General features: G+C 40.4%; 1 protein-coding gene across 2 annotated transcripts in view; it reads left to right on the top strand.

Moving 5' to 3' along the window:
* Nucleotides 1–15,993, top strand: part of ATP11B (ATPase phospholipid transporting 11B (putative)) — a 412,741-nt gene that overhangs the window by 80,190 nt on the left and 316,558 nt on the right. Inside the window, exons 29-30 of one of the 2 annotated variants that reach the window (XM_083363879.1) lie at nucleotides 4,504–4,637; nucleotides 9,486–13,591. In XM_083363879.1, the coding sequence (XP_083220005.1) occupies nucleotides 4,504–4,637; nucleotides 9,486–9,564 (213 nt within the window). In that variant the 3' untranslated portion in view covers nucleotides 9,565–13,591. Of the gene's footprint in view, nucleotides 1–4,503; nucleotides 5,269–9,485; nucleotides 13,592–15,993 lie in introns of those variants that run through there. The other variant, XM_083363878.1, reaches the window with a different exon arrangement.

The following is a 15,993-nucleotide window of genomic DNA, read 5'->3' as shown; positions in this document are numbered from 1 at the left end:
TTTTCCGAAAGGCAACTGGCCTTTCTTGGTGTTTTTTTCTTTCTTTCTTTGAAAACGTTTCATTTCTTATCCAGTTCAACTGAAGAAGCTTCTTGGATGAGAAGTGAAACACTTCCAAAGAAAGAAACCAAGAAAGTGCAGTTGCCTTTTGGAAAAGTACCATTTGGACAACCGTGACCTGGATGATTGAGAATCTCCATAGATAGTAGTTTACAAACTGTTTCAAGCCACAGCTTTATATCTTCATTGGCATGAGGTCTTCATTGTATTAGGTCTTCAAATATAACATATGCTACAACGTGCATTTATATTATCTACAAAAAAATAGAAAGAGGGAGAGATTCAGACAGTTTTAGTTGTAATAGGCTATTTGGGGGAAAGGAAATGCTTACTAATTAGAGGACATACTATCTTTGCTGAACATGTAGATTAACATGAATGTAGGATAAGGCTGTTTTGCTTGAATGTTTGACCCTGTGTGCTCTTTTTTTCCTTGGGTTTCCCCCCCCCCCCCACATAATGTGATACTGACTAGAGCACTTCATCTGTTGTTCTATCACCGTGGCTGTTAAATTGGGATGGGGGGGAGAGACTTGGACACATACTGGACATAATGGAACAATTTGTAATTACATGTTTGTTTGGGTCTCCTGTTGCCAAGACGCCTGTAAAAGAACAGATTCCTGGGGGTTTTTTGGGGGGGAGGGATAATAACTATTTGAAACTGGGGAAGGGGTTAATTGGGTCAATCAGTTTAAAGAATTACAGATTTACCAGGATCTGTCTTTTCCACAAATTCCATTCATGGTTAGCTGCAAGTAAATATTTCAAAGCCAGCATCATCTTGTCTTTTTTTAATTTTGATTCTTCTACCGTATCTGTGAGTCCAGCTGGATTTTCCAGCTCTGACCAGTTGGCCAATTATGCCACTTCTGCTAATATTTACAACAGAAAATGGGCAATTAATTGTTAGTAAACCTTTTAAGTTCAAACTGTAATGGAACAAGTAAATATTTTCATTTGAGAAAAGGGAAATTTTCAAGTGTTTCTGAGCAGCGTTACAATATTTCTGGCATAGATTTTAAAATTAATTTTAAAAAGTATTTAGCTATGTAAATAATAGCTGCCTCTAGTTTTTAGTCCTAAGTGCCTCACTAACGTCTCACTTTTAAATCCTCAGTGCCTTTCCCCCCCCTAATAATCAGTTTCCATATTAATTTTAAATCATCCTGATGATGAGGCAACTTTTTGCCATTAGTTTTTCCTTAATGACATTGATTCTTCTGTTTTGTTTTGGTTTGTTCTCTTTAGAGCTTCTTGTGGCCACTTTATGCAAGATGAAAATTTTTTCCAACTCTTTTTAATAAGTGGTGTTGTGATATTTAATCACCACTTTCCTCTAGCTTTGATGGCATACCGTAGGCCATTTTATAATGGAAGGGGAAAAAACTAGGCATGAATAGAGAGGAAAATAGGTAGCGGCACGGTGGCCTAGAGGTGAAAATGCTCGCCTTACATTCAGGAGGCTGAGAGTTCAATCCTAGGCAGAGGCAGATGTTTCTCTATCAGGGCATAAAGAGAATATATCTTCTGCAAACTCCACATAGGTGTTAGGAAGAGCATCTGGCCAGTAAATGCTCAGCTCCATTCAGTCATTCCGACCCCACCCTGAAGCAAGGGATTAAAAGGGTCATAAAAAGAGAGAGAGAGAGAGAGAGAAGCAACAGATGGAAACTCAAGGAGAAAAGCGACAAGGAGAAACTTCCTGACAGAACAATTAACCAGTGGAACAACCTGCCTTCAGAAGCTGTGAATGCTCCAACACTGGAAGTTTTTAAGAAATGACTGTACAGCTATTTGTCTGAAATGGTATAAGGTTTCCAGCCTGAGAAGTGGGTTGGACTAGTTGACTTCCAACTATTATTATTATTGTGGTGGTGGTTATTAAATAAATAAGAATAGAGATTTGTTCTTACCGTAAATCTTAAATCTAATAGCAAACAAATGTTGAAAAATCATTTTTGCCATGTCAATAAGAACAGATTTGCTCTTCTCTTTCATTCAGTCTTTCTCGGTATTTTTTTAACAGAGGGGGATCCTTGAAAACCCTAATTTTCAGACCTCAGGGAACTCTTTCATAAAACGTTATTGTATGTACAGCTTTTTCCCTTTCTTATTGCAAAAGGTATGAAAACTTCGCAAAATCTTTTATCACAACCCACATTTTACAACCACAGCAAAGTGGCAGGCCAGCAACTTGAGTTGAGTGCACAAAAAAACCTCATTGCTGTGAATGTTAGCATCGCCATGAATGTCATGACGTTAAAAAAAATGTTTATGTTTTAATGATGATGTCTCGGAGCATCCAGTGGAAAAAAGCTGGTTTCATTATTCATTCATCCAATGTATGATAGAATGAGTATAATGAAATGATTAAAATATATTTTGCAACATTTGGAACATAAATCCATCATTCTCATCTTCTTGCTTCTGATCCCATAGCAATACAGGTAGCCCTCAACTTAGTACCACAATTAAGCCCAAAATTTCTGCTGCTAAACAAGATGGTTGTTATGTGAGTTTTGACCCATTTTATGACCTTTCTTGCCATGTCGTTAAGTGAATCACTGAGGTTAAGTTAGTAACTCGGTTGTTAAGTGAATCATGTGTCCCTATTGATTTTTCTTGTAAGAAGGTCGCAATAGGGGATCACATGACCCTGGGACACATGGCAACATCATAAATAGGAGTCAGTTGCTAAGCTTCTGAATTTTGATCACTTGACCACAGGGATACTACAACGGTCATAAGTGGAAAGCTGGTCATAGGTCACACTGGTATTATAACTTCAGATGGTCACTAAATTGATTGTTGTAAGTCAAGGAATACCTGTATTCAATCTTTGAATATTTAAACCACTTGCTACATTTATAACTGTTCAGCTACTTTGCACGCCTTTCCCAATAACAATGCAGCCATAGTTGATTTGCTTGCAACCATCTTGTGAAACATTCTCAGCAGAGAGATATACTTTCACCCTAATGTAGCCCTACCAAAAATGTTAAGTCAAAGCATATGTTTCAGAACTGGTGTTCCTAAAATAGGCATTTATTATTTAAAAGAAAAAGAAATGTAACTGTTTTTGCAGGGGTCCCCAACCTGTGGGCCACAGCTCACTTCCAGGCTGTGGCTTGTTGACCACCGGGCCACGTGAGTGGCTGGCTGTTGTGTGCAGGTGTGTGGGTGCACTCACCTCCCTCTCACAGGTAGCATTGCTGTGAGTTGCACACGCGCTAGTGTCGCCATGAGTGTTGCTCTGAGTGTCGTGCATGCTAACCTCACCGTGAGCGTTGCATTTGCGGCCCTGTTCGCATGCGCGCGTAAAGGCACCTCCCCCTCCCTTTCCCTCCAGGCCCCCAAACCAGAAAAGTTGGGAACCTCTGCATTAGGGTCACAGATTGTATCCTGAACTTTTCCACACCATGTATGTCAAATTGCAGCCATTGTACATAAAAATAAAATATCCAAGACTATATTATTTATGCTGCCATATTAACATAGATAAGAAAATGGATATTGGATACTTTCTTTTAATTATTTATTTTATATGCCACCCATTGCTCAATAGGGTAACTCTGGGCAGAACCTAAAAAAATAAAATAGAACGCCATTAAAAAATTTTAAAAAAACTATGCACATTAAAAATTTTAAATTCTGCAAAAAGTTAAGAAAAATTAAGACGGATGGCACAGGGATAAGATCATCTTGTCCCATCAATTCTGCACCAGCTGTAGCTTTGGGCTACTCTTCAAGGGTAGCCCCACGGAGAGTGCATTGCAGTGATGCAACCGAGACGTGACTAAGGTGTGAGTGAGCATGCAGAGGGCTGCAAAATCCAGATAAGGACAAAATTGGTGCATAACATGAAGTTATACAAAGAACCCTTGCCAGGGTTCAGCTGAAGCCTACTGTTCCCCATCCAGGCCCACCTAGCCCACAGGCACCGAGAAAGGGTAGTCACAGTATCGCTTGTACGAGCGTATTCTCGAGCGAATCTGGTTTACAGTGCAGGAAGTAGAAATCGTTGGCAAGCAGCTGTGAAGGATCAAACTTCCGTCTCTTTTCTATCAGAATTTCTGTCCGTTGACTTCTCTCGAAGTCAGCCAGGCTTCGCAAATAGATTCCCGAGCGCTGGTTGTTAATTAGCGGGAGAGAGAGAGAAGTGATTGGTAGACTGGAACCTAGTTCTCAGATCTTCTGGCCTTCGGTTGTCAAATAGACAAATGAACCCTCACTACTGTAATAATTCTCAAGACTTTTTAAAGAATTAAGCTTCCGAGCGCTTACCTGAAATACACAGAAGATGCATGCAAGCTAAAGCAGAACTGCATCTCTGCTTCTAAAGCATCTGTAACTATACTAGCAAAAAAAAAAATCCGGTGAGGGTTTGCTAACTTCTCTCCTGCTTGGTTTCCCTGTTTCTCCCCCCCACACCCCCCACAGCTTACTAAGACAGGTCCAGGTGTCAACTGCTTGGAGTCCATGTGTTGCTTCTCCGATGGGGACCCAGCCTGCACATCTTTTAGAAGAATGCTGGAGCGAATAATGGGACGATGCAGCCCCAGCCGAGTCAACAGGTGTGGAATTTCTCTGAAATGCCTTTGCTGCAGACAGTTCTCCTATAAACTGGAACACGATGAACCGACAACGATAGATGTCTAGTCCAGTCCAAGACAGGAAACCGTCTTCCTAGGTTCAGTGTGGGATCTTAGAGAAGGTCCAAGTTGTGTTCTTAATGTGGGGGAATGAGAGATGGTTGCGTTACTGGTTGTTGTTGAAAAACTGGTCGAATTTTTTTTTATTATTATTATTATGCCGTCTTTTCTCTCATCCTGCAACTGCTATTGTGCCTTGAGTGGCTCTGGCGTGATAAGCTGTCTCAGGTGACCATTTTTCCCTGTTCTTTTTGAGCACCGGCCCGAAGTGTGCAAGGCGGCTTCTTCTTGCTCTTGAGCTCCCTTGTGTGCATCGTTTTTGCCTTTCTACTTAACGTGCGCATTTCAGTGTAGTTCCTCCCCTTCCCTTGCATGTCCTTTTTCTTAAAATCAGACCCCTCTCCTCTTTTGGCTTCCTATGGTTTAGCTGCTTTGCCTTTTGAAATCAGAAGGCTTGTCCTATGTTTGATCAGCGTGTGTCTAGACGTGCAGCCGAGATTCCTTTTACCTCTGCAAGGTTTGCGTTTTCTCCCCAGAAATTTTCACTTCAGGAGGGGGGGGAGAGGAAAATTAGGCAGCTTTCCTCTAATTCTTGTTCGTCGGCCGTGCGAAAAAAAAGCAATTATTTTTAACAATACGAAACAAAGCTCGCATTTGAGTAAAAAATAATAATGTAAAGCCACCCCAAATTATGATTAAAAGTAGACCTCTTTTTAAACTAGCACAACGCCCTTCAGAAATGAATGCTAAACCTATTTATACGTTCGCTAATTTATACAGGACTGTTTTTTAAAAAAAAATTGAAAAGATCCTCGGCAGGAAGATCAACGAGAACCATGTCTTAATTTACAGAAGGTTCTACCCATTGCATCTTAAAAAGAACAGGTGAAAACTCTGCAAAGATGTTGTAGAAAGAGAAGGTCAGGAGGTTTTGCCCAGTGTTTCTGTGTGCTTGTCTAAGTGCCAGGCTAAGATTGTTTTCTACTTTCCTTGATATTAGCCATCTTTCTCAAGCATCAAATGAGAGCACTTTGGTCAGCCTTGGTCACAATTAAACAGCAGTTTGAGTTGAGATCAAGCAAGCTATTAGGCTAAGATTCCCAGTTTGGAGGAGACAGACCTGGACAAGGAGAGGGCATGCAGTCCTCTTTGGATTGCAAGAAAAGTAGAATACTGCTTTCAAAAGATCAGTAGGAACATCTGGAGATCTTGCAAATGGCCCACACAAGTTAGTAGTACAGCTATCAGGTCTCTATGACAAAAAAAGGCCGGACAACCATTGGATGGCATAGAGAAATAGTTTTCTATGTTTGTTTGCTGCTATCCTGTTGCTCAGCTGGATGTTTGCAGTCCTAATCTAAGGATGCAGTAGCTTTTTACTAGTAGCTGGTTACTTTAAAAAAAAATGTTGGAAGACTTAACTATGGTCACTTCTAAATTGTAATTTTCAGTGCTCAGCTCTTCTGAATGTTACCTTCTCTTATTGTTTGTTTTTTTAAAAAATAATAATATCCTCAAGTCTGTTAATCCCTCTGCAGCTCCATTTTAAGTTTTTTTACTCAAGTGATTATTTTTCCTTCATAAAATGGGAACTGTTACAAGCCGGATTAAAACATAAAATAGTAACCTGTCTCTCTTTGTAAAGAAAGAAGGCAAGATGTATAAAATAAAATACTTCCTAGACATTTTTAAAACGGGAGCAGTATCTGATTGATCTCACATTAGCTTTTTCTCTCCCCGGTAATGATTTCTGATAAGGTATCTTTGCACCTCTTGGATATTCTCTACCACTAGAATGCCTGCCTGCCACTACCTATGATTGGAATTTGTATGGAATGAGATCTTGTCAGTATCAAGGTTACCTGGCAAGAGGGTATACAGTGTGTCTCTATAATTCACCATGCAGAGATACTGCGAACTCATTCCTCTGCAAGTTTCAGGATTACTTCGACCCGGAGGTGTATACGTTGCACCTCAGACACGGAGTCTTGATCAAACCATCATGGTTGCTATCTTGACTTTTTAACCACCCCCTGTGGATAGTCCCTCTTCAGCCCTATGGTCAAGGAGAGCAACCTTGATTGCACCAGAATTTTCATATCAAGCTCTTTCATGTCCACCCTTTAAAATGATTTTTATCCACATCTTTCTTACATGAGCGAGAGTTATGTTTGTAGTCACTGTTGGGTTGTATGTATGCAACACGTGGAGCCCATTCAGGCAAAAACATAGCAGATTCATCTTCATTATATGCTAAGCTTAGTTGGTGTGACCTTGGCTAGTCTTTTTCTCTGGTTTAGCATGGTGTGCAGACTATGACCAGTGATGGAATGAGAGATTGCACAAATCCACAAAAGTGGTTTAATAATCAATGTCTGAATGCAGCCTTGGATCAGAAACTGAAATTATTTTGGAGAAGTTTGCCCCTATCTCATTAGCCCCATTTTAGTCATACGACAATGTGATGCTACATTGGAAATGAAGCGTTATATTCAGAAGTCTGTGCTATCTTGTACATTGAAAGTTTAATATAAAAATGTCACTAAGATAGAAGGTCATAAGTCCTAGCTATGGTTCTTGCAAAAGGTAGGTATTGCCAGCTTCAAAATCAACTTTGAATAAATACATCTTGTGATTTTTTAAAAATGTTTTTCTCTGTTTTATCATCTTGACACACACAAGGATATGATTTGACTCTCATGTTTGATAGAAGATGAAGTACTCACTCATCTAATCTGCAGGCTGATATGTGGAAGACAGATTGCCAAGAGTACATTGAAATTCTGCCGATTAGAACAAACTTCTAAATTGTCTTTAATTTATATTTCGCAATACAAGATTTAAAATTGTACTATCTTCCAGGCATTTTGACACTGGGGTCTAGACTGGAGTATTTCATAATGCAACAATTGATCTTACTTGTGTACAACTTGACTCGTTAAAATCAAGGATTTAACAGTAATGAGAACCTGGGATACTACTGTCATTTCCCAGAATTATTTGGACCGTATTTAGTTCCCTAAGCAAAATACTAAGAAATGCATATTTTCAAGGTGCAAAATTTTCACACACTGTGTAACCATTCCTTATGAGCAGGCAGAGATTCAAAGTGGTCTTAGCCTTATATTTTGATTTGAAAACATATTAGTCCCTTTCCTTGCAATCGTAGCTGACCTGGATATGTTAAAAATATTTCCACAGTGGTTTACAAGGAATGATCCATAATACTTTACAGAAGTGACCCAAATAAAATGTATTCTGCATCTCTTCTTTATTTGTTCCATCGTAATATAATTAGTCTAGATGGAACAGATGGAAATCATCTGTGCGGCATTAGACAGCCCTTCACTTCTGTTTTTGTGGAGATGATCGGTCTCATCTGAAGCCCATTAAGGTACGTCTCAGGTGGAGAGTCCAGGACTCCTATCCAATTGGCAGGTGTACAGTACCCCAATGTGTCTACAAATCTAAACTGATTTCCGTGGTCTTTACCATATTAAGGAAAGTTGCGTTACCAACCAAATCGTCTTTGTACTTAATATTCTGTCAAATATGAGGATCAGAGTATGAAATCAAACCTGTTGAATAATTTGGACGAGTGATCTCATATTTCATCTAATTGTCTGCTTAAATGCTTGGAGTATAAAGGAAAGCAATACGGGACCTACCGTTCTCTTTTAACAAAACGAACATCTATTAAATCGCCTAATAGAACCTTAGTTCCATTTCTTGTTTTCATTGTGCACAGTTTTCTCCCAATCATCAAAATCTGTCCTTCGTTTTCTCTTCCATCCAACTGTCCCCGCATTGATTGCTCCAAATTCAGTGTTGGGTTATTAAACATACCCATTTGCAGTGTTTTGCTCAGCTGATTTTGGGTGGCTGGGATAAGTGTTCACCTGATCTCTCATTTGGGGGTTGGACACCAGTTACAGGATTCCTCCTGATCCTTCATAGCTCTGCTTATGTGCACAATCAGCATTCTGGATGCATAAACCTCCTAGAATACAGTGGTTTGGCACTGTCTCAGTGGGTTAAGACGCTGAGGTTGTCGATCAGATGGTCGGCAGTTTGGCGGGTCGAATCCCGAGTGCCGCGTAACAGAGTGAGCGCCTGTTACTCGTCCCAGCTTCTGCCAACCTAGCAGTTCGAAATCACGTAAAAATGCAAGTAGAAAAATAGGCACCACTACGGTGGGAAGGTAACAGTGTTCCGTGCGCCTTTGGCTTCCAGTCATGCCGGCCACATGACCACGGAGACGTCCTCGGACAAGCGCTGGCTCTTCGGCTTTGGAACAGAGATGAGCACCCGCCCCTAGAGTCGGAAACGACTAGCACGCATGTGCGGGGGAACCTTTACCTCTACGAGAGGGGAAAGCTTTAGAGCAGAGGTGGGGGAGACTGTGGACCTTGCTGGCTGGGGAATTCTGGGAATCGAAGTCCACAAGTCATAAAGGGGCCATGGTCCCTCACCTCTGCTTTAGAGCATGCCAGTGTTTACATAAAACCTTCACGCATATGGAACTCTGGATTAGAGTTAACGGTATGAAAGCAAGTCGTAACGCTGATCTAATAAGATGTGTCTTCCCAAGAACGCATACAACCCTAACCCTTTCTGATCATGGTTCTGGGAGTTTCCTGCATCTTTGTGCCTAATTTGCCACCAGCTTTCGATCATATCTTAGTCATTTTGGATATATGTTTCTGAAAAGGCACGGGAGCAAAACTCAGGTTTCCCATCAGCAACATTTCTTTCTTGTTATTACTTTAGATCATGGAGCTCTACGGAACCTTTCTGTACCAGCGACCGAAGCTTCTTGACGTTATCCACAATGGAATCCATTACTTGAGACTTTTCTCAATGCCTTGTGGAAATCCATGACAACTTGGTTGTAACCAATCTACCAGCCCCTTATGGCATCCTTTTTAAATGTCATGGCCAGGTTCATATATTAGGAGGTGGGGGGAAAGGATTTAAGCCTGGTATCTGCAACAAATACTGTTGAAAAATTGTACATTCCGGTGGAAACGTTAGCATTGTTTTGATGGATGCTTTTAATTTTCCATGGTCACAATAATAATAATAATAATAATAATAATTAATAATAATAATAATAATAATCTAGAAACCCTTTAGAAAAATAATTGCTTTGGTTCCCAAATATCCACAGCTAATTATTAAAACTGGGGAATGGGATTCTTCTCCACAAGCTGAAAAGATCATCCTTCATAAATGGTCTTAGCTAATTCTGAAAGATTTTTGAACATTGGGGGGGGATGCATATTCTGGAGAGGGAGCGTGAGGTCTGTCCCAAGCCCAAAAGCATGGAAGAATAAACCTTTGGTCCCGGTGACCGACTCAGATTGGATCCTGCAACATCATCCTGGGACACACATATTTACTTTCATTTGCAGGGGGGGGGAGTTTTAAGGAAGCTGTTAAATAAATTCGCTTTATTTCTGGACATTCTTGATTCAAATCTGGGGGAAGGGATGCTTTTTGAGGCATTATTTTTCTTCTTCCCTCCCCTGCCCCCCCCATCTGTTTATTTAGTGACATTATATACTCTTGTTGAGAGCACTTAAGAATTCTCCCTGATTTTTGCAGGGGCGGCAAAAATACACAGCGGCAGTTGTACATACTTTATATCCAATGAAGCTGCATGCTGTTCAGGACAATAAACGAGATGATATAGCCTTAGGGTAAAGAAATTGTGTCTGTGAATTCTTGATCTCTATCAAACGGGTCGCTGGGCCACAAAAGGGAGCATTGAAAGCAGTAGCTCCCACATCCCCTGCCCACATTTTTCCGATAAGCTATGTTGGGGAGAGGGGGATTGAGATGAAAAAGTTGGGCATTTGCTTCTGCTACTCCAGTCCCACCTCTGCGGCTGCAGAAAACCCATCATAAATTATCTTTTTTTTTTCTTTCTGCCGGCAGCGAATTTTGCAATTTGAGAATGTCTCTCTGGGTCCCTCCAGATCAATTTACAGGGTCATCTTCCCCATTCCAAGATTTGGGCTGGGCCCCTAATTCCAAAATTAAGCAATTATCAGAAACCCCACTTGTTTAAACTCTCTGAACTGGCCATATACCTGCATAGCTTTTAGGAATATCAGTTCCTTTTATTTTGCTGATTATTTCCCCCCCCTCCCCTCCCCCGTTGTGAGCCAAGAGATTGATTCAGTGTGGCAGTGCTTTTCAAACCAGAGAACTTTCAAATGTGTGGAATTCTGGGAGTTGAAGTCCACTCATCTTAAAGTTCCCTAGGTTAGTAGCCTTCTGACAGTGCCATTCATTTCAAGGAAGTGGACAAAGCAGAGCTTTTTAGGGAAACGCCCCTCGCAATCATCCCGCGCTTATTTCAACGTGTTTAATGTGTTCCCCTTATTCCAAATATCATTTCCTCGTTTTATTTCTATCCTGCCTTCCTACCCCAAGTTCTTATTTAAAGGAGCACCATTTCATCATTGTCACGGATCACTCATATCCATCCTTTCCATTCCTGGTTTGTCTTTCCCTTCTCCCTCCCCCCCCCAAAAAAAATAATAATTTTGAGAAAAATAAAAAAAATTAAAAAATGACCGAAACTCCAAGCATTTATTTAAATCCACGTCATCGTGCAATTAATATTTCCACTTTGGTTTTGTATGACGTTAGAATTTTAATTCTTTTTCTCCACAGATGTACAATTCTTACTGGAACTGACTTCCATGTTTTTGTGTGTTTTTTTTTAAATTCCCGTTTCTTTCTCGTCCCTCCTCAGTGTGTGTAAGGGTGCAGAAGAAGCATGCATTTAAACATATTCAGGAAGAGTTTAAGACTCCATCTGTCCAAGCCTGGTATCATGTTTCTAACTAAGGGGCAAAAGTAACAAGCAAGTGAAGACCTGTTTCCTTCTCCTGTTGTTTGATCTATGACCAGCAAGTCGGGTCAAATGGAAGGAAAGCAAATGTGTTTTACATCGGATCACGATTAAGTTTCGTCATTTCTTTCTCTGAATGTTTGCGTGTTATGGTAACTCACATTTACTTCTAGGTTGAGGATTAGGCCAAAATACGTTGAAGAACAAGGAAAAGCAAATGTAGAAAGTCATGTCAAATTGAGTTACAACGGATTAAGCAATAGTATGAGTTGAGATAAGCCAAGCAAGGAAGCCGGCTGATTTTTCATTATATTTTGGGGGATGATGGGATCAGTTCTATTAAGTCTTTTGAGGGTCTGCAGAACACGAAAAGAAAGGCATTTTTCCCCCCTCAGGACTAATAATTCCATGGACATGATCGTGTCATTTTCTTGGCAGCTATACAGAAATGGATTGTCGCATTTTGTGGAATAGTTTTCAACTTCCCAAATGAGGCCACTGCTCCGATAACAAACCTGCTTAGTGTTTTGGCTCCACGGCTTTTCACTAAGTTGCAGAGTCCCCTGTTCCAAATAAAGATGCCACTGATGGTGTGTTCAATCTCGGTCGTGAACAGAGTGGAACAACTGACCCATATTGCCACGGTAGGGTAAAGGATTCGGGGCAGAAGGAGCTCAAATGACATTCCTTGAAGGACTCTGAAAGGGCCTTGGATCTGTGTTGGCTTCAGGAATTTCTACGTCAGTTGCAGGATGAGTTGTTAAGTGGTTTGGAAAGCCATCTTTATGCTCACTGAAAATGAAGCAAGTCCCATTTGTCTTCTCGCCACAGGATGGTCTAGGTCGGGTAGGCAACCTTGGCTCTTTTATGACTCATGGACTTCAACTCCCAGAATTCCTGAGCCAGCATGGCTGGCTCGAATCCTGGGAGTTGAAGTCCACGAGTCATAAAAGAGCCAAGGTTGCCTACCCCTGGTCTAGGTTTAATTCCCCCGGTGAGGCTTGGCATCATATGACGCACGAGTTGACAATAGAGTTGACCGACCATCCCTCAGAATATGTCTGTTTAAAAGAAATAACCTAGGATTGACATCTGTCCTCACATTCAGCCACCATAGGAACACAAAACACACATTACAAATCACTCAGTTAAGGGACTTGGTTTCTCGATGATCCTATAAAGAGAGATGCCTCCTCAAATTCAGTCCATTGTCTGCAACTAAAAAGTACTAACTTTCCAAATAGATGCCAGGTTGAATTTTTTTTCCCACATGAACTTAAAACTGCAGTAAAGGAGATTCCAGTGCAGGAATACCCTAAGGGTAAGAACTGCCAACCCAATCATCTATCTGAAAGGCTTTAGCAGTTCCTGCACTGCATAAGGGACTGAATTAAATGATCTTAAGAGATCCCTTCCAACGCTATAATTCTATTATTTTATTCCAGTATGTCCTATTAAGAAAGGGTGTGCTGTTATAAATTTTGATTAGTTTGGGAGTTTATGGAAGTGCAGCTGAATTTGTATAAACTCAGTCAATCAACCACACTCAGGGAAAAAGATGCATTTTAGATTGCTAAACATTTGCCCAGTGATCCAAAGAACATAAATGTACCCTTTTTTTAGTTCGAACTTTTCTCAGGATAAAAGGAATTGGTATTTGTTTGAAAATGATGTCTGGATTGTCTTGTGTTTTTAACAAGTGATCAGAAACTTCATTGTAAAACTTCAAAGTTCAGTCACAATTAGTTATTCCAATACTGGGTTTCTATGTATAGAAAATAGGAGGAAGGAGTATTGTGTATGTTCACTGCCTTGAATTACTTATAAAGTAATAAAGGCAGACTAAACATCTAACGAAAATGGAGTTACAACCAGTGACTTATTTATTATACATAGCAGGTAGTCCTTGACTTATGACCACAATTAAGCCCAAGATTTATGTTGTTAAGTGAGCTTTGCCCCTTTATACAACCTTTCTTGCCACAGTTGTTAAGTGAATCATTGCAGCCAAGTTAGTAACACGGTTGCTAAATGAATCTGGCTTCCCCATTTTTCACACTCGTTGAGTGTGAAAAATGGCCATAGGTCACTTTTTTTCAGCGCCGTTGTAACTCTGGTCACTAAATGAATTGTAAGTTGAGGACTACCTGTACTTATATTTGGTTTTTAAGTATTGTATTTCTTGTTCAGTTTTGTGCATAGGGTTATTGGCAAGATTGCTTTCTTGGTTGTTAAGAATTGTGTCTTTCAATAATTAATATTAGCTAAATAATGTGTCTTTTGTAGGCACGGATAAACTGTCTACGAGCGATCTTGAGCATGCCTCAAGCTAAACCACAGCATGCTAGTTTTGCCGAACAAGACATAGATGTAACCATACTGTGGCTGAGTACTTGATGCTCTAAGCCAGGAGTGTCCAACCTTGGCAAGTTTTAAGGCTTGAGGACTTTAACTCCCAGAATTCCCTAGCCAGCCATGCTGGATGGGGAATTCTGGGAGCTGAAGTCCACAAGTCTTAAAGTGGCCAAGGTTGGATTCCCCTGTTCTAAACCGTGCAGCCATCCTGCTTTACGGAATTCTTCCTATGGTATGCCATTGTCTTAATACGAGAGCCTTCGGTCTTGGTCTACAAATAGATTTAGAGCAGGTCAGTGATCCAAAATATATGTTGCATGGCGAAACCAACTACTACAATACCAGCATCACTAGGTACTGTTGAAGTAAGACGCTGCTGAAACTTAGGAATTCAACGGCTGAAATGTTATGGTATAGGTCAGGGGTGTCAAACTGCCGGCCCGTGGGCCGGTTGCATCTTGCAGAGGCCGCGCCCACCCCAGCTCCAGCAATGCGAAAAGTTGCAATACAGCACGACACGTCACGTGACACGGCGAGTTTGACACCCGTGGTAATAGGTAGTCCTCAACAACCACAATTGGGATTGGCAACTATAGTTCTTAAGTGAGACAAGGTCATTGCCCAGGGTCATGAAGTGAGTTACGTGACTAACTTGTGACTTCACTGCATTCCTTGCTTGTCCAAGGAATGCATTCCTTGCTTCTTGGAAGCTGGCTGTGGTGATCACAAATGATCTTCTGACAGCAGGACTCTGATCATAAATGCACAGCAGTTGCCATGTGAATCAAAGAGGCTGTAACAGCTGTAAGTTTGAGGGCTGGTTATAAAAACAGCTTTTCAGCGCTGTCGTAATTGGTTGCAGTTGTTAACTGAGGACTACTGAGATTTGATATATTATAGGACAGTTCCTTTTAATATGTATTGTCAAACCTACTAATTATGTTATGCAGTTTCTTCAGCATAACTTAAGCATTTACTAAAGATCACCAGCCACCCTAGGACAGATCCACTAGACTAGAGCAGCTGGAGTAGAACGTAAAAGCTGTTTTTAGTTCTTAGGGGTGGATGGAATTAAAGGTATATCCTAGCTCTAGAAAAAAAACCTACTGGCTAAGTTGATGCTGTCACGACAATTTTTAAAAAAATGCTAGCAGTAATGTAGAGAATGCAGCTACTTTGCACATTTGGTCCTTTGTCTTGTTCTGTATTTTAGAGATTCTTGAAGATAAATTCTGGAAGTGGGCTTAAATGCTTAAAAGCTTTGTCCTCTATAAACAGTAACACACTTGAGTTTGTGGTCCTGTATGTATTTAATCTGGGAGTAGCTTCCATTAAACATAATCATGCTTAATTGTGGGGGAAGGTGAACATAAAAGAATATGCTTCAATTAATGAATTGATTTCAGCAAGACCTATCGCCAGATTAAGCCAAATGTGTGGTTTTAAAGAAACCCAACTTAATCGACATAATTTTTGTACTTTCCGAATGAATGGCCATTGTTTAGAACTCCGCCTTGTTTTTTTTTTTGAGTAGTAGATCGAGAGATGTACACTCCCCTTTGTAAAATGCTATATTTTTGAATTTTAGATTGCAAAAGAAATGTTATTCCCACTATGCCAAAGATGGCTTCCTAAAATGTGCTTGATTGATTCTGTCTTTATGCTCGTGAAGAATGAACCTTAATGATGATCTGTTTTAAACAAGCATGATTGGGGTTTGCTGGCCTTAAATTTTGGAAAGGCGCTGAATATTCCAATTGGGAGGACAGAAGTAATCCTGAGTTGCTTCAGTCGTATGCAGTGGGCGGAGCAGAACAACTGGAAGCCAGAGCAATCCGTGGTCCAAAGGACTCTGGACATCAGTCACAGTGGCCACCCGCTAACATGTTAAGATGCTTTGTGGCAAGACAAGTCAAATGCAGCTTCCTGTACTGCTATGTCAATATGTTGTTATACAAAAATTTATGGAAATTATATTTATTGAATAAAATATTTGACTTTTAACTGCCTTGACTTTATTTCTGAACAATTCAGGGATGATGAATTGCTGGTTGAATT

The sequence above is a fragment of the Vipera ursinii genome, assembly GCF_947247035.1.
Source record: "Vipera ursinii genome assembly, chromosome: 5".
NCBI lineage: Eukaryota > Metazoa > Chordata > Lepidosauria > Squamata > Viperidae > Vipera > Vipera ursinii.
The sequence above is the reverse complement of the archived record's forward strand: the minus strand, read 5'-3'. Positions and strand labels throughout refer to the sequence as shown.